This window comes from Lathyrus oleraceus, chromosome 2 (genome assembly GCF_024323335.1).
Source record: "Lathyrus oleraceus cultivar Zhongwan6 chromosome 2, CAAS_Psat_ZW6_1.0, whole genome shotgun sequence".
NCBI lineage: Eukaryota > Viridiplantae > Streptophyta > Magnoliopsida > Fabales > Fabaceae > Lathyrus > Lathyrus oleraceus.
In genome coordinates this window covers 122,120,800-122,139,144 of record NC_066580.1, presented here as the reverse complement: position 1 = coordinate 122,139,144, position 18,345 = coordinate 122,120,800, and the positions used below count along the sequence as shown (strand labels likewise).

Below are 18,345 nucleotides of genomic sequence, written 5' to 3'. Positions count from 1 at the left end.
AAGGCAGATTGGGAGATCGCAATTGAAAAGATGGCAGCTCACAACATCCACTTCCAAGAGGAGACTCGAAATAATCAGAAGAACATACAGCATCCATAAAAAATCTTGAAATTCAGATGGGTCAAATTGCCCAACAGTTAGCCTCAAACTCCCATGCACCTAGCACGCTTCCTAGTGGGACAGTCGTTAATCCCCGTGATCAAAGTCACATTAAAGTTGTGGTAACCATAAAAGGAAAAGCTAAGGAACCACAAGTTGACGAACAGGTTGAAGAAGATGGATTGTTGGAAGTTGACTTGGAGATTAGAGAAGAGCCAAAACAAAATGAAGAAGTGGTGGTCAAGCCGACAAGCCAACAAGAGAAACAAAAACCAAAGATCATTCTTCCTTTTCCGACAAGAACAAAGAAGAAAGATCTCCATGATTTTTTTTTTGAGAAATTCTTAGAATTATTCAAGAAGCTCGAGATCAACATACCTTTTGCTGAAGCTCTGGAACAGATGTCGATCTACGCCAAATTCATGAAAGACATCATATCGAAGAAAAGGTCGATCGACAGCGAGCCAGTCATGCTAACTGAAACTTGTAGTGCTATTTTGCAGGGCCTAAAAATTCCGATGAAGAAAAAAGATAGAGGTGCAGTCACTATTCCTTGTACCATTGGAGACAGATCATTCAAAAAGGCACTGATCGATTTGGGAGCAAGTGTTAGTCTAATGCCCCTCTCGATTTACAAAAAACTTGAGTTAGAGGAGGTGCAGGATACTCGCATGACACTGCAGTTTGCGGATCATTCTATGAAGAGACCCTATGGTATAGCAACAGATGTTCTAGTGAAGATTGATAAATTTGTATTCCCGGTGGATTTTGTGATACTCAAGATGCCGGAAGATGAGGAGATTCCTCTCATATTGGGAAGACCTTTCCTGGAAACTGGAAGATGCATGATAGATATTGAGGAAGGAACCATGACCCTCAAAGTTTATGATGAAAAGCTCAAAATTGATGTGAGGGATACTATGAAATTCAAGGATGACGAAGGGGCGAGTAAAAGTATTGAAGTGTTAGATACAGTTTTTGCTCAATCTATGCAGATTACAACACCCAAGCTTCCTTTGGAGAGAGTTTTGAGTTTATCTATCGTTGAGGATACTGAAGGAATTGATGAGGAAGAATCCGAAGTGGTAGCGATGTTAAAGGAACAACCGCCTTGGGTTCGTTCCCGACCACAACGGTGGGAGGAGCTTCGACCTAAAACATCTTCAGAATCGAAACAGGATATAAAAAAAGGGATAGAGTTGAAACAATTACCAGAACATCTCAAATATGTCTTTCTTGACAATGAGGAAAAATGTCCAGCAATCATCAATTCAGGTTTGAGAGAGACCCAAGAAGGAGAGCTAATCAAAGTCCTAAAGCAATACAAGGGTGCTATTGGGTGGGCGATGGACGATTTGAAAGGAATCAGCCCGACAATGTGTATGCACAGGATTTTGATGGAGGATGATCAGAAACCGGTCGTCCAACCTCAAAGAAGACTGAATCCAGCTATGAAAGAAGTTGTTCGCAAGGAGGTTGTGAAACTTTTAGATGCGGCGTTAATTTACCCAATATCTGACAGTTCGTGGGTGAGCCCAGTTCATGTGGTACCAAAGAAGGGAGGGACAACTGTGATAAAAAATGAGAAAAATGAGTTGATCCCCACCCGTACTGTTACAGGTTGGAGAGTTTGCATAGACTATAGAAGACTGAACACTGCTACAAGGAAGTACCATTTTCCTTTACCTTTTATCGATCAGATGTTGGAAAGATTGGCAGGTCATGATTTCTACCGTTTTCTGGATGGATACTCAGGGTACAACCAAATTGCTGTGGCACCTGAGGATCAAGAAAAAGCAGCGTTCACATGCCCGTATGGAATCTTTGCTTATAGAAGAATGCCATTTGGTTTATGCAACGCACCTGCGACATTTCAGAGGTGCATGACATCCATATTTTCCGATATGCTTGAGAAGCATATGGAGGTGTTTATGGATGATTTTTCGGTTTTTGGATCTTCTTTCGAAAATTGTTTGTATAATCTGTCACTTGTGCTGGAAAGATGTCAACAAACCAATCTAATCCTGAATTGGGAAAAGTGTCACTTCATGGTGAGAGAAGGGATAGTACTAGGTCATAAAATTTCCCATCAAGGAATAGAAGTTGACAAGGCAAAAGTGGAAGTGATCGCCAATCTCCCTCATCCTGTGAATGAGAAAGGTATACGGAGTTTCTTGGGACATGCAGGATTCTATCGTAGGTTCATCAAAGATTTCTCTAAGATCGCAAAACCTTTGACTAGCCTGCTTGTGAAGGATACTCCGTTTCTGTTTGACAAAAAGTGCAACGAAGCCTTTGAGACTCTGAAAAATAAATTGGTGTCTGCTCCTATAGTGATCTCGCCTGACTGGTCTCTACCCTTTGAGATAATGTGCGATGCGAGCGATATAGCAGTAAGGGCAGTCTTGGGGCAAAGAAAAGACAAACGCCTCCACGTCATCTACTATGCTAGCCATGTGTTGAATCCAACCCAGATGAATTATGCAACCACAGAGAAGGAGTTACTGGCTGTGGTTTATGCCTTTGACAAATTTCGGCAATACTTGTTGGGAACAAAGGTAATTGTTTATACTGACCATGCTGCGTTGAAATATCTTTTTTATAAACAGGACTCGAAGCCAAGGCTGCTCAGATGGATCTTGCTGTTGCAAGAATTTGACCTTGAAATTCGAGACAAAAAGGGGTGTGAAAACACCGTTGCTGACCACCTATCTCGAATGTCTCCGATTGAAGAGACGGAAGAGGAACATCCCATAAAGGACGAGTTTATAGATGAAAGAATCCTCGCGGTGGTGGGTGTTCCTTGGTTTGCTGACTACGCAAACTACCTGGTGGGTGGTATAATTCCTGACGACTTTGATTATAACAAAAAGAAAAAGTTTCTTCATGATTGCAGGTTTTATTTGTGGGATGAACCATTCTTGTATAAGAAAGGGGTAGACGGACTAATTCGTCGATGTGTCCCTGAGGAAGAACAAAATGAAGTCTTAAAGGCATGTCATGACTCAGATTATAGGGGACACTTTAGTGGAGACAGGACAGCCGCAAAAGTCCTCCAATCAGGGTTGTACTGGCCTACGTTGTTTAAGGATGCCCAAGTCGTTGTGAAGGAATGTGACAGATGCCAACGGACAGGAAATATTTCTAGGAGGAATCAGATGCCTCAAAAGGGCATGCTTGAAGTGGAATTATTTGATGTTTGGGGGATAGACTTTATGGGGCCATTTCCACCCTCATTTGGAAAAAATTATATTCTGGTGGCTGTGGACTATGTCTCCAAATGGGTGGAAGTCGTAGCCCTCCCTTCTAATGATGCGAGAGTAGTGGTAAACTTTCTCAAACAAAAAATCTTCTCAAGGTTTGGTGTGCCTAGAGCACTTATCAGTGATGAAGGAACACATTTCTTGAATAAGCTCATGGAGAACTTATTGAAGAAATATAATGTGAAGCATAAGATTGCCACACCATATCATCCCCAAACGAGTGGGCAAGTTGAAGTGTCTAATCGGTAAATTAAACAGATTTTGGAAAAGACAGTGAGTGCTTCAAGAAAAGATTGGGCAATCAAATTAGATGACGCGTTATGGGCGTACCGAACCGCTTTCAAAACCCCAATTGGCATGTCTCTGTATCAACTGATTTATGGTAAGGCGTGTCATCTTCCTCTGGAATTAGAGCACAAAGCCTTTTGGGCATCCAAGTTCTTAAATTGTGATCTTGCAAAAGCCGGTGAATCCCGAATTCTTCAACTTCACGAGTTAGAAGAATTTCGTAATCAGGCATATGAGAATGCAAAGATGTACAAGGAGCAAACACGGAAGTGGCATGATCAGAGATTCATCAGGAAAGATTTCTGGGAAGGACAACTGGTATTGTTGTTCAATTCGAGGCTCAAGTTGTTTCCTGGGAAATTGAAATCAAGATGGTCCGGGCCATTTGTCGTGCATAAGGTTTTTCCCCACGGAGCAATAGAGATTAAGAACCAAAACAATGGAGATATATTCAAGGTGAATGGCCAGAGGCTGAAGCCCTATTACAGAGGCCAACAACCTGGATTGATTGACCATATGTGCCTCGCCTAATGAGGTGGACAACCGTCGAGCCATGCGACGTTAAACGAAGCGCTTCGTGGGAGGCAACCCACGTGTTCGATTGTTAACTTATTTTGTTTTTTCTTTTCTGTGTGGGTGTGAAACGTTGTTGCAGGTAAGGAGTGGAACTTGGAGAGTATAGTCATAATCACCTCTCAGCGAAAGGATGCCATACCTATGAAGCATAGCAGAATTCAGAAATTGAGGAAAACAGGTCATCCACACGGCCACCCGTGTGGTGACACACGGCCCGTGTCGTGTTGCAAGAGGAATACTGGGCATCCACACGGCCACCCGTGTGGTGACACACGGCCGTGTTAATTAAAACAGTGGATTAACACGGGCGCCCGTGTGGTGACACACGGCCGTGTTAATTAAAATAGTGAATTAACACGGGCGCCCGTGTGCAGGAACACGGCCGTGTTGTTCGTAACGGGTTAATTTTTGAAATTTTGTGATTTTGGGTACTTTTAATGTTGGGACCCACTTGCTATTACATCTCTTCCCCACCACTTATTCTCACTTTTTCTGATTTTTGAAAGCTTCTCTCTCCCTCTTCCTCCATTGTTAACCTAGCCTCCATCAAATTAAGCTTCTCTTTTCTCATAGCTCCACTCACTTTAACCTCATCTCACCTTCACAAAAAGCGTTCCTCTCGCCGTCCTCTACACAGTGACGGTGGTAGTTTTCACTAATCTGTTCTTTGGATTTTGAGAAATTTTTGCAGGTACCATTATGCCCCCAAAGCATATAAGCAAGGAGAAGGATGTAGCCACGTCTTCTCGACCGAAGCAACGGGCTAGACGCTTTACGAATCCTCATGGCATTTTGTTTGAACAACCGAATCATCAAGAGAGGTATGTGATTCTCGCTAAACGTAAGCTCATTCCGACACGATATATGTGTGATGCTACACTGGATGAGTTAGGTTTAAAGGAAGAGGTGCACCGCATGTTTCACAACATCGGTATGTTAGAATTCATGCAATTCGAAGCACCGACCTTCGCTCGTATCACACTTGAATTATTAAGTACGGTTGAGTTTAAGATGCGGAGAAGGTGGACAGGTTCAGAGATGGAATTTTATGGTCAAATTACTTTCCGCTTGTTTGATGAAGATCACGAGTTATCTGTTGAGGAACTTGGGAGTATTCTGAGACTCCCGGTATCTGGACCCGGAACCCCTCCGGACACTTTTTCTGCAATTGATTTCTGGAGGGCTATTACAGGTAAAACTGGCTATAACCCTAGCTCGGGAAAAGCTTCTGGGGTTCATAACCCGTGCTTCATATATGCACAAAAAGGGTTAGCCTACACCTTGTTCGGACGGGGTGATAGTACCGGGGTCGCTGCTAAGAGAGAGTTATTTTTTCTTCATTGCATGGCCCACAATGAGCGAATCAATGCAACGGCTTTCACTGCCAATCATTTGAAGCAAGTTGGCCACGCAACTACCAGTGATATTTCTGTGGGTGGTATGATCACGCAGATTGCGGGCCACTTTGGGTATGATCAACTCTTGCTGGAAGAAACTGCAGTGATGGGAAAGACTAAGATCGACATGCACACTCTAGTCAATCAACAAATGATTGCCATCAGGCCGACTCATTACTCTCTGGTGATTCACAATGTAGAAGTGCTCGCACTACCAGCACCTGGTTCCATTAGCATTGCCAATGTTGCTAACTGGTTGTATACAGGTTCAACCCAATCTATAGGGGAAGATGCTCAGTTTGACCATGACCTTTCAGGTGAGGAAATGGAAGAAGATGAGAGGCCAGCTACCCATGGTATACCACCCCCACATGATTCGAGCCTACATGGTGAAGGATCCTCTTTTATGTCTCAGGACCAGTGGGGTTGGCTCCAGACTGAGATGGGAACTCTCCACACCGAGCAAACCAGACAAGGTGCGGAATTAGATAGACAGAGTGTGGAACTGTTCCGACAAGGGACGGTCATGGATGACATGCAAGCCATGATGCAACGTCTGATGTTGCATTTCCCGCACGATCCTCCGCCTCCTCCACAACAGTGATCACTGTAAGTCCCCTTCGTTTTTGAATTTAAACATTGAGGTCAATGTTTAGTTCAAGTGTGTGGGGGGGGGGGGGGTTTCTCCTTTCATGTTTTAATTCTCTTTCAATTTGTTTTGTTTTTGTTATGTTATCGTTATATTAGTATGTTTGTTTGTTTTGTTTATTTTCTTTTCTTTTGGACCTACTGTGTGTACAGAGTGATGAGAAACGGTTGGACGAGCCCGGGATCAATGGTAGTGGATGAATGACACCCCTCAAACTTAGGCTGATAAGGCACCCTGGAAGTTGACGCAACCTTGAGAAAATAAAGTCGGACACAATTTGGGGACACCGAACCAAGAGAGCAGTATGGAAAAACCAAGTCAGAAAAGAACCACATAACACGAGAAGGCTTCAGAGCTTGCAAGCTAACCAACATGGTGAGATCACAAAAAGCCAAACACTAAATATCAGCATGAGAGTTCAGCCAGGTATGACTTTATCACTCTGATTTTGCGTATGTCCTGTTGACACGTCACAGCATGACAACACACAGTGAGGCAAGTTGTTTGTTTAGCCAGGGCCTTTCTAACCATCCCTATCTGTATGTTTCCCTTCGTGAACCCCGTTGAGCCTTAGCCATTTTATTCATCATAAACCCCCTATTAACTTTTAATCATTCATTTTTTTCCATTACTTGGTATGATTGTGTGAATTGCAAGATGTGCAATAAAACTAAGTTTGGGGTGGAAATCTTGAAAGAGAGGGCAAGCGCATAATAAGAGATCATACAAAAATAAAAATAGTATGTATGTTCCTTAAAAGAAAAGAAAAAAAAAGAGAAAAAATGCACTTGCCGAGACTTAAGACTCTAACACCTATAAAATGCTCGAAAAATTTGAGTAGAAAAAGAGTCAAAAGAGTGAAATTAACCCCCCAGAGTATACGTGATGCACGAGAAAAAGAGAAAGAAAATTCACACAACATGACTGCCGAGTTCAAACTCCTTTGTTATCCATTTTTTTTGTTTATCCCACCGTACCCAAGCCCCGTTACAACCCAAAAAGACCTCGAAAAGTGTATGGAATATGTTGTTGTAGTGACATTAGAATGTATTCAAATTTAAGAGTTTGGTATTGCATACTGTGCTGTGAGTGTACACACCTAACCCTGAGAGATGTTGTGAGTGTGTGAAAAGCTTGCAGGTGACGAGGTTTCTGATGTGGAAATGTGGTAAACTGCCTGAATCGGAGAGACCTGAAACTCGATTGGAAAGGAAGAACACAAATTGTGAAAGACTAGGTTGCATTGTGGAAAATGAATTCGGGGGTGACCTTTGTTTGGACTCAATACATCACTTGAGGACAAGCAATGAGACAAGTTTGGGGTTGTGATCGGTCACCATTTCCATTGAATTCCCACCGTTAATCCGACATATTTTCATCACTTTGGTAAGATTTATGTTTGTTTATAGTTGCTTCAGAGTCATTTATCATGTTTTGTTGGTTTGGTATCGCATTGCATTCGATTACAAGTTTATGTCAAAAAGATCTCTTTTACGCTTCGTTTGGTAGTGTCATTGTTACAGGCCATTGCACGAGTTTAAAAGCATTAATGGTGAAGTTATGGATACTCAGAAAGGCAAAAATATGAAGAAACAGCAGGTCAACACGGGCACCCGTGTGCTACAACACTGCCCGTGTTGTTGATCAGGCAGAGCAAAATGGGAGAAGAAAAACAGAGATCAACACGGGCACCCGTGTGGTGACACACGACCGTGTTGTTTAAAACAGTGCATTAACACGGGCACCTGTGTGGAGGAACACGACCCATGTTGTTGCCTCTGTAGCTTGTTTTGAAGATAATTATCATGGAGAGCAACACGGGCGCCCGTGTGTACACACACGGCCCGTGTTGTTGGGCGCGGCTTGGAAACCCCAACTTTTGCTTTGTGAACCTATTCTGCTCATTAAGGGTAGTTTGGACCGTTTGTTTGGAGGAGATTCATCTGAAGCTATAAGAAGGCTTGGAAGAGAAAGGAGAAAACATTTTTTGACGTACAAAAGAAAACACGGCATTGAGAAGATAGCAAAAACGGAGGATTTGAAGACGGCGAGATTCAAGGGTTCCGACCATTGAAGATCCAAATCTCCTAGTTCTTTGTAATGTCTAATTTTCATACTATGATTTTGTTTAATACTATGAGAGGCTAAACCCTCTATGTTAGGGGGGTGGTCCTGATTTGGTCGTATGTTATGAATCTGAACAAATGATTTCCTTATTACTATGTTACTTATTTCAATTTAATTGTGTGATGTTCTTATGCTTTTGTATCGGACAAATACAAATTGATCTATGACTATCAATAACAGGATTGTGATTGTTAGGGTTTTCACACAATTGGGTTTATGATTGCATCATCTAGGACTAGTAACTTTTGTAAACCACCGCAAACCTTGATATTGTTAATGATTAAAACCAATGATTAATTGAATGGACATTTGAGTAAGAATTGGTAGTTTAATAGTTTCTTCCTTAAGGACTTAAGGAAGAACATTCTGAGGTTAGGTAATTGAATGTTGCATATGTATTAAGGAAATCTTGACTGAATTCATAACTGGTTAAACCAACCACTTCCCCTGGCATATTTTATATTAATCAATTATATTTTACTGTCTGTTGTGTTTATTGTTAAAATTCCAAAACAACCAAACCATTATCTTTTTGTTCTGATAGAATCAAAGTAAAATAAGTATTTCCTACGCAATCCCTGAGATCGATACTTGGAAATAAAACTCTTTATTACTACATCGGTAAAAATAGTATACTTGCTATTTTTCCGACCAGCTGGCAAAATCCTCCTTCGACGCATGTGTTCTGTATTAGACATATTGCTCAGAATTTCATGCGAGAAATCAAAGATAAGACGTTGCGGAAGAAGGTTGTCAATGCAGGTTACGCATTATCAGAACATTCTTTCAAACACTACCGCGAGGAAATAACATTGTCAAACGAAGATGCAGTACGGTGGATCGATAGTATTCCATTGGAAAAGTGGACTAGGGCATACGACAACGGTCAATGTTGGGGCCACATGACAACAAATCTTGTGGAATCTATGAACTCTGTCTTCAAAGGCATCCGTAACCTCCCTATAACTGCTTTGGTGCAGACAACATATTTCAGGCTAGGGGCGCTGTTTGAAACCAGACGCTCAAAATGGAGTTCAGTGTTGCAATCTGGACAGTTGTTCAGTGATGCTTCAATGAAATTCATTAGACATGAAGCTGCCAAAGCAAACACACACGTGGTTATGGTCTTTGACCGCACTAAAGGTTGGTATAGTGTTGCCGAGTCCATGGATCACAATGAGGGCATGCCGATAGGACAATACAGATTCGAACTAGATAGAGGTTGGTGCGACTGCGGAAAGTTCCAAGTCTTTCGTACCCCCTGCTCCCATGTAATTGCGGCATGCTCAAAGGTTCGAAGAGATCCATCCTACTTGCTATCTGAAGTTTACAAAATCGTCAGCCTTTCAAATGTTTATAAAATTAGTTTTTCCGTAGTGGCAAAAGAGGATTATTTGCCAGAATATCAAGGGGACATTGTCTGGCACAACGAAGTTATGCGAAGGAAGAAAAAAGGTCGCCCAAACAGCACCCGAATTCGAACCGAAATGGATACGACAAATAAAATGGTCAGACTATGTAGTTCATGCCGTCAGCCAGGTCACAATCGTAATAATTGTCCTAGTGTTGGAACGAGCACAACCAGATAAATTCACATGTACCTCTATTGCAATATATGAAAAACTAAATTTATTTCATATTAAACGTCTGTGACGAAAGTACCATTACATAAACAGTAACACAAATAATTATAAAAAATACAATACAAGAACTATGTGATTACAACCATCAAAACAATTTTGAACATGTAATGCATCATCCTACGAGCGTCTTGGTCGGTCTTAATATCCACCCATTCGCGCACTTCTCCGTTTTGGTTGAACGTGGACACAAGCCATTGTATTCTTCTAATCCTTTCACCCTCTCCAATTTCTCCCTCTAACCAACTGTACAACGTCCGATTAAGACGTTCAAACGTATCTTTGTTCCAAAGTCGAAACTGTACCGGAGCCGTAACGGCAGAAAATATTACATCAGCATTTCGTTTCTGAATGTATGCAAACATTGTTAAAACATAGAAACTTGAAGGTGATGGTGGTTGAATTAGAGAAATTATGGTATTAAGAGATGATTTTGAGTGAAAAATATTGCATCCAAGACGTGGTATTTATAGAGACTGAACTTCAATTGTACATGACATGTAGGCGCCTGATGGATTGACGCCCACGTGAGAGAACATGCAGGCGCCAGATGAATTGGCGCCCACACTACAAGGCACACCTATGCGCCAGGAGCATTGGTGCCTCCTCATGAGGGCCAATGCATGCACCAATAGCATTGGCGCCTCCTCATGAGGAGCCCAATGCATGCGTCAATGCTATTGGTGCCTCCTCTTAATGCTTTGGGGGTGAGCAAATTCATCTGACGCATCCTCTTTTAAACCTGATTATTTTGGTTTTTTTTTTGAATTATTGATTATTTTCGATTTTTTTTTAAAAAAATAATTATTTTAAAAAGAATCTGACAAAGGAGATCACATCGGGATGGAAAGAGCAACCCTTAATATATTGGAGTTTCCCCCTTACACAAGAGTGGTAGAATCAAAGCACATATCCTAATATCATGTGTTTCACTCATATTCCATACTAGACTTTCAAGCAAATTTAAAAATCATGTGTTTCACTTATATCCCATACTACACTTTCAAGCAAATTTAAAATGACATTCATTAACCTTTGTATACTTAAAATTTCATGGTATTAAGGTATAGAAATTCACATTTAACACACATAGATTAATGAAAAAACCATATATGGTATTAAGGTTTAAAAATCACATTCATTAATGAAAAAATCATAAATAAAATTAAGGTATAGAAATTCACACTTGTCACACAGATTTAAAACTCAAATCAAATTGTACTAAGGTTAACTATCTGGTAGTTTACTAAGAACCAAGTGTTCTGGTTTATGCTCGCATTCGAAGTCAAGATGAACAAACGCCCGCTCAACTTCCGGAAGTTTCTCAAGCTTTATCTGCAAACTCTCTCCAATGCTGTGTGCTTCTTTTAATGGTAAATCCTCTGGCAGCTCAATGTCAACCTGTTTCTCAATTTAACCAAAATCGCGACGTAAAACATCTTATCTTTGTCATCGAATGCTATATAAATAGGTTTTTCAACTCATACTCAAACTACGAATACTCTAGCACTACATACCTCGACAAAGTATAGAACTCCAAACGAGTAAGCACGAACAGTATCAACGCGCTTAATTCGAGAGTGCATTACAACAAGATATGTCAGCTTCTGCAGAACTTCAGGAGGCGCAGATTTTCCCACTAGCGAAACTGCATTAGAAAATAATGTATCATGAACCAATATTTATTTGCCACATTGTTTGCATTTTATTCTTCTTTCTACCTGCATTTTCCATAACAGTGCCAGACCAATTTAAAATAGTGTAGATTGCAAGTAAAATAGCGCCAATAGGATCAATCCACCAGTAGAATTTATCGCCAAGAACGGCTGCAACTAGTCCAACCACGTTTGTTACAACATCGAAGTGATGATCCTGCAAGTATTTAGCATCGGTGAGAGATGGCAACACAGCTTATTTTGATTCAATAGCAGTTTATGCATAAAGAAGACCACCATACATCTGCATAAGCAAGCACAATCTTGTTTCTTGAGGTTCTACAGTAAAACCAAAGTGCAAGCTTCACCGCTGTTGCAAATATCATGATAGAGTATAACCATACTAGTTGATCATAAGTCATCTTCTCGGAAGGATTGTTTTCTATCAGTTGTTCTACAGCCGTCATTAACACCTGAAAGCCTGTATCAAAACGGTGTATTGAATACATGTTTAACTCTTTTAGATCTTTTAGATGTGTGTGATACATGTGACACCTGAAACAATTGTCAGACACATGCTTTATGAGGGTCATACGAGTGTCAGACACTGAATCAAAGAGTCTCAAATCAAAACAAAAAACACATTTTTATGGGATATTTGTCTAATTTTTTTGACACGTGTCGTACCAGTGGGATACAAGTGTTAAACACTGACACGTGTCTGACACCACGCCTACTCTGGACATGTTTGAGTTTGATAGGTTTGAATGGAAGTGATATAGATAAAGTAATTTGGACACACCAAGTGTTGCCATGACAGCTGCAAAGATGATTATTCCCACTGGCTGCATTCTCAACTTTCCAATAGGATATTTGTACATATTTATGTTCTTCATTGAAAGGTGAGTGAACCAAAGTATGCCACCAGCCATGAAATCAAGCAAAGAATCCAATGTTGAAGCAGCAATAGCCATAGATCCAGTCCTTACTGTCACATAAATCTAGATATGTCTAGTCAGAAAAAAAAATCCTTGAAACTTGATTAAGAATATCTAATGGAATAGATAATATAACACCTTCAATGCCAATAAAATTATATTTGCATAGTTAGAAATCTTCATCGCGCGTTCATGTTGAGCCTGTTTTTCTCTGTCTTCTGCATCAACGGAGTCCGATATTACTAACGAGTCAACTTCTTCGAAGGATTTTAGAGTAGCAAATTGTCTTTCATAGTATTCTTTCTCTCCTATAAATGTTGAGTCATTAAAAATTCAGTATTTTTCATAGAATTCTTAAACGTTCAGATGAGAAAAAGAGAGAGAGAGAATGAGACCTTGGCTTAAGGTGGTGGATGTGGAGGAATGAGGATCAAAGTGAAAGGAAGAGTCAGTGTGGATGACCAGAGAATGGACCTTATCAGGTAGCTTGGATAAGAAAGTTGTTGTAACAGAGTTAAAAGTGTTCAGATTATGGTTTTGGTTCTCTAGTAATGGCGTTAAACTCGAATTTCCCTCCATTGATCACTGATGTTACAGTATAGTGTATTACAGTATACTATATAGTATTAGGGGTCACACATATATGTATAACCAAATAATAAGAAGTATAACTATACTTTACATTAATATTTCATATTTCTCAAAATAATTTGAAGAGTTTTTTTGTCAAACAGTATATGTCATTAGGCAGTGCACAAAATCATGCCGCAACTGAAACAATTAACAATTGGAATATATGATCTAGTCCAACTCAAGGAGACATGTTCTCCTTTGACTTACCTTATAATTTAGAAATGGTTTTTCAATTAAAATATGTATTTGGTTATTTATTTACATAAAGAAAAACTCGCAAGTTAATAGAAATCATGAGTTTAGGAAACAATTTTGTGATAAAAAATATTTGGAATTGTCGATAGAAGAAAAAACATTAATATAAAATATGGTTTACGGTATAATTAGCACCTCTTTTCAGCACGCAGAAGTTGTTTATTATGATTCTCCGCAACTTAAATGATTAATCTATACTTATACGCAAAAGATATTCAGTTTATATAAAAAATGTGTTTGATTGAACTATTTAAAAAATAAAATAGAATAACCAGATTATATAAAAAAATATGTTTTATTGAACTATATAAAAAAAAGGATAACCGATGAGACACATATACCATGTAAGAGATGTATTATTCTTAAACAACAAGCATGCTTATTGCCGCGTTGGATTGCAATATTCAAAAAGTCATGGTAGCTAGCTACTATAATTTAAAACTCCAAACTAATTGATATCAAACTCGTATGACACATACTTAGAAAACCAAAATTTGACCAATCTTAGTGTCGTTGTCAATTTGACACCGTGGTTTTCTATGGAAAGAATCACACTAATTTCCTTTTAAGGGGGAGATATATATATTTAATAAAACTGATCAAAAATTGGTTGTAATTAGAGTGATTGTTAAATTGATAAAAGCACATACCACTCCAGTGGTTGACATATAAACTTATTTTGGCACTCATCATAAGATTATTGACAGACATAGATTATCTTTTGTTACATGTAGATATGTAAAACAAAGAAAGCTATCAATAAAATTCTTCATAGTGGAAACAGCTAAAGCTCAAAATATCACAACTACAGGGCCATAGCTAATTTCACAAATGTCACATTATTGACTAGCTGAACAAAATTAAGAACATGAAACTTGAAGATTATCCAATGTATCCTCGCATGAGCTCAGTACCTGTGGTGCAGCTTCTCCTGTTCCACGTAGTGCATAGCATACCTGCATTCATAGACATTAACCATACATACATACAAGTTAACCACCACCTGCTAGAGATTGATATGTTATGCTAAGATGCCCAGAATACACAATACATCGCTAACAGGGAAATGCATTTTTTTAAAAGATAAAAACAAGATACAGCTTGTAATCACAACAAAAATGCATCAATATTTCTCTTGTCCGTGTCAAAACACAACATTTTCCCCATTAACATTTCATTAAATTAATGTCAAAAATGCCATGAAGGGCATCATTTAGTTTAATAATAAGCCTTGATTCTATACAATTGACAACTTGACCTATTCAACTATTCAATAAATTCTGAAATGAATCTCAAGAGGTCAGCCTTTATACCATGGGACTAGTGGTAATTATGAAAGTTATCACGATATTTGTGCAACACAAAAGTGTGAGCATGCTCATTTTAACCACTCAAATAACTATTTTAATGAGGTATTGTCGTGATATATTATATAGAAGAAAAAAATCAGGGCCATGGCCAAAATGACGAAACAAACACTATCTTTCACCCTTAGGAGAACACCCACAAAGTACTGAATATGTCATGCCACCATTTTTGATATATCTATTAATTGTGTGTTGTGAATGAATTGCTATACTGGGTACTATAAATGATTAACTTTCATGAGTTCTGATGTTCTTATATATAGGGGAGATGTCAAATAAGAGGAGTGAGTTAAGGTGAGAGATGAGAAAATAAAATCATAATCGCTATATAAAACTGATTGGTTTGGATCAAATATCATTTTAAAACTGCATGTGATCTTTTTTACTTTCTTCTTTCATCTGTTCTCTCCTCCCTTGGGCACAATTCACAAGTCTCAAGGCTAAAACTCTCATCCCCCGCATTTGAGTCAAATAAAAATTGTCCTACCTGCAAATCTAAACTAGCAGCACCTTCACCTTCGAACAATCCCAACTGAACCATGATCTTTGAGTTACTTCTTCTCAAAAATAAATAAATTGAAACACATACTTTTTTCTACCAGAGTAATCATGAATAAGTTCAAATAACCAAGAGGAAACCAATGCTTCACATATAATGTTGAAAAAGATGAAAGTAAAGAATTATGACTTCATTATGAAGAAGCTCTTAAAATTCCAATACAAAAACAAGAAGCAGTCTACTTAAATGTTAGATGAATTGTGCAGGGTGGTGTTTCTTGCATAAGAAGCATCAAACTTGAATCTAAACACTGATTCAGCAATCGAAAAAGGAAAGAATGTGTGCCAGTGAGAGAGATACCAACAGCATTTAAGAGAAATTTGGGGGTGAACAATAAAGATGTGCTCTTTTAATTTAGAAATTTAATCTTGATCATTTATTTTGATCAAACAGTTCTTATTATACCCTCTCATCTCTCGCATTAACCCGCCCTTCTCACTTCATATGATTTAAATATTACCATATATTACCCCCAATTGGAGGCATAACAAAGTCAAAAATATTCATTGGCATACCATGTTTTCTGGAGGAATCAAACTAAAGCAGGCAATATCAAATGATACTACAGAAACAGGGAATAAATATATTGATGAAGGGACATCAGAAAACCACCCTGTCATACTCATATTGACACCACACACAGACACAGAGAGACATGGATGATATGATCAATTAGTTATTATTGAAATCCATTAAGAATACTATTGGAAGTTTACTTCAGACTTCATAGCTTCAAAATGAAGATTTTAATTTTTCAATACAAAATCCAAGGGAAAAACAATTGCGACTTAACCCAAAGAAGACACCAATCCATTGAAAAACATACCGAACTAAGTGATGTCTGAATGCAAGCTGGAAAATGTGGAGTGATTTCATCCGGCAATCATGACTTCGATTCAAAATCCAAGTTTACCTCAAACTTGCTTTCAAAGAAAAAACAACAACAAATATAGACAACTTCATTTAAAACCTATGAAGCCCCCGACACACACTAACTCATAGACACCTATACACTAATCATAGTTGAAAAGAATGTACCCCGGTGTGTAAGTGTTGAATCGGTGTCATACAAGCACCTAACACACCTTCAGTCTTAACTTTCAAACTCAACTTTAACCAAATCAATTTCATTTAAAATCAACAAATATAACAACAACAAGCGGTTCGATATCAAAGTAACAAAGGCAACAATTTCAGTATCAAATTTATAGGGCAACAAAATAACCATTTCAAACAATATTGAATATTGTAATTCAGTATTCATTCATACGATTTTTTCCTTTCTCTTAGCAAATTCAACCCTAAGATCAAAACATAAATACAAATCTCAATCCGGATCTGGCTAATTCCTATGAGATAATTAAGATCCGAACAAATCATAACCGCGAAATCAAATATCTCGTTTCTAACAACAACATCAAGAATAATAAAAACGGGTGCATCAAATACATATAAGTAAAAGAGAGGTGAAGAAATTACGAGTAAGTGCCGACGACGGGAGTAACCAAGAGAATAGCGCTGATCCAATTTTCGGAGACCTTGTGATGAATTTTGGTTGGCAAATCCTTCCACAAACCGCTCATGATTTTCTGCTGGAAAGGAGAAAGAGCATACACAACAGATTTCACCGGCACAATATTTTTTCCCATCTTCTTCTTCTTCGATTGGATTGGATTCAACAAAAAACGCTAAGGAATGAACGAACGAGAATGAGGAGGAGAATGCGAAATGAAAAAAAATACCCTAGCGTTTTTTCTGTTTGGTTTATTATTGGCGGCTGTTTTCTGTTGGGCCGGGTTTGATTATTTTCATTTACTTTAACTGCCACCCCTCATTTTAAACCTATCACCCCCATATTTCAATAATACTCAAGTTACCTTTGTGAAAAGTTAAGATAAAATATCAGGATGAAACATGTTGTAGCTAAACAAAAAATTTGGTATTGACCAAAATATTCGATAGTATGTGCAAAATATTCGCTGCACTGAATATTCGATAGTATGTGCAAAATATTCGATGTTGTTAACTTGCATAACATCATACAATGCATCTTCTTCAGTTTCTGTTCAAAGATAGAAGAGTACTTCAACGGGACGAAAAGTCTCCTAGAGTTTCAACTTCTGGAGGGTGCCATATGTCTCGCCTCCTTTACATCCAAGTTGAATGAATTATTGTCGGATACTGATAATAGAAAGGTGAGAAAGATCGAGTTTCGTGAAGATTAGATTGATACAGATTGCATGGTAAAATACAACCTTATTGAGTTGAAGATCGATGAAGATATGAAAGCTATGTGGAAAACATATCAACGTAGGCTAACTAAGGGGCAGATTGCATGGTGAAATACAACCTTATTGAGTTGAAGATCGATGAAGATATGAAAACTATGTGGAAAACATATCAACGTAGGCTAACTAAAGGGCCAATTGAGTTTGATGTGACAATCTCTAGATTTGTGGACAACATAATCAATATGTTGAAACATCCAAAATCATCTAGTAGTATCTAAGTTCTCGTGTTCCTTATTGTTATTTTATGCTTGTTGTAATACGTTAAGTTATGTTCATCTTTCAAACATGTAATCGACAAAATATTATGTAATAAAAAGTTAGTGCTAAATAGTCTGAGTTACAAAATATACAAATAATACAAATCTTAAATCAAATATCTAAATAGACCTTCCACAGGCTATGTGTGCTTCCTGCGTTGCCAAACTATAAAACTTGTCATTTGGGTTCACTAAATCCATGAGGTTATCCATAATGTTTGTTATCATCTGCACCATGTGGATGCGGTGAAGGTGGCACCATGTCATTAGAAGGTACTCCAACATCAGCATGAGAAGAACCATCATGTGAAGATCCAACATGAGAAAGTCCAGCATCATCTTCATGCTGTC

At 38.5% G+C, this 18,345-nt stretch overlaps 2 protein-coding genes across 2 annotated transcripts; both read right to left on the bottom strand.

The window, feature by feature from the left end:
• Positions 1–11,137: 11,137 nt before the first annotated feature.
• LOC127118421 (metal tolerance protein 4) lies at positions 11,138–13,989 on the bottom strand. The gene is made up of 7 exons (XM_051048616.1): positions 13,028–13,989; positions 12,771–12,940; positions 12,497–12,695; positions 11,997–12,175; positions 11,761–11,911; positions 11,557–11,687; positions 11,138–11,440 (listed from the first exon to the last, which is right to left on the bottom strand). The coding sequence occupies exons 1-7, from the start codon at positions 13,209–13,211 to the stop codon at positions 11,267–11,269; spliced, it is 1,188 nt and encodes a 395-aa protein (XP_050904573.1). The 5' UTR covers positions 13,212–13,989; the 3' UTR covers positions 11,138–11,266.
• Positions 13,990–14,181: 192 nt separating this feature from the next.
• Positions 14,182–17,190, bottom strand: LOC127118422 (cytochrome b-c1 complex subunit 8-2, mitochondrial). Its single transcript, XM_051048618.1, has 2 exons — positions 16,926–17,190; positions 14,182–14,476 (listed from the first exon to the last, which is right to left on the bottom strand). The coding sequence occupies exons 1-2, from the start codon at positions 17,093–17,095 to the stop codon at positions 14,428–14,430; spliced, it is 219 nt and encodes a 72-aa protein (XP_050904575.1). The 5' UTR covers positions 17,096–17,190; the 3' UTR covers positions 14,182–14,427.
• Between the last annotated feature and the right edge of the window lie 1,155 nt (positions 17,191–18,345).

What these genes read in the sequence shown, in the direction of transcription:
- LOC127118422 (XM_051048618.1), bottom strand. Translation starts at nt 17,095, where the DNA reads ATGGGAAAAAATATTGTGCCGGTGAAATCTGTTGTGTATGCTCTTTCT. An exon ending in CCCGTCGTCGGCACTTACTC is followed by an intron (nt 14,477 to 16,925) that starts GTAATTTCTTCA and finishes CTATGAATGCAG; the next exon opens with GTATGCTATGCACTACGTGG.
- LOC127118421 (XM_051048616.1), bottom strand. Translation starts at nt 13,211, where the DNA reads ATGGAGGGAAATTCGAGTTTAACGCCATTACTAGAGAACCAAAACCAT. An exon ending in ATCCACCACCTTAAGCCAAG is followed by an intron (nt 12,941 to 13,027) that starts GTCTCATTCTCT and finishes CAACATTTATAG; the next exon opens with GAGAGAAAGAATACTATGAA. An exon ending in AGCTGTCATGGCAACACTTG is followed by an intron (nt 12,176 to 12,496) that starts GTGTGTCCAAAT and finishes GTTTTGATACAG; the next exon opens with GCTTTCAGGTGTTAATGACG.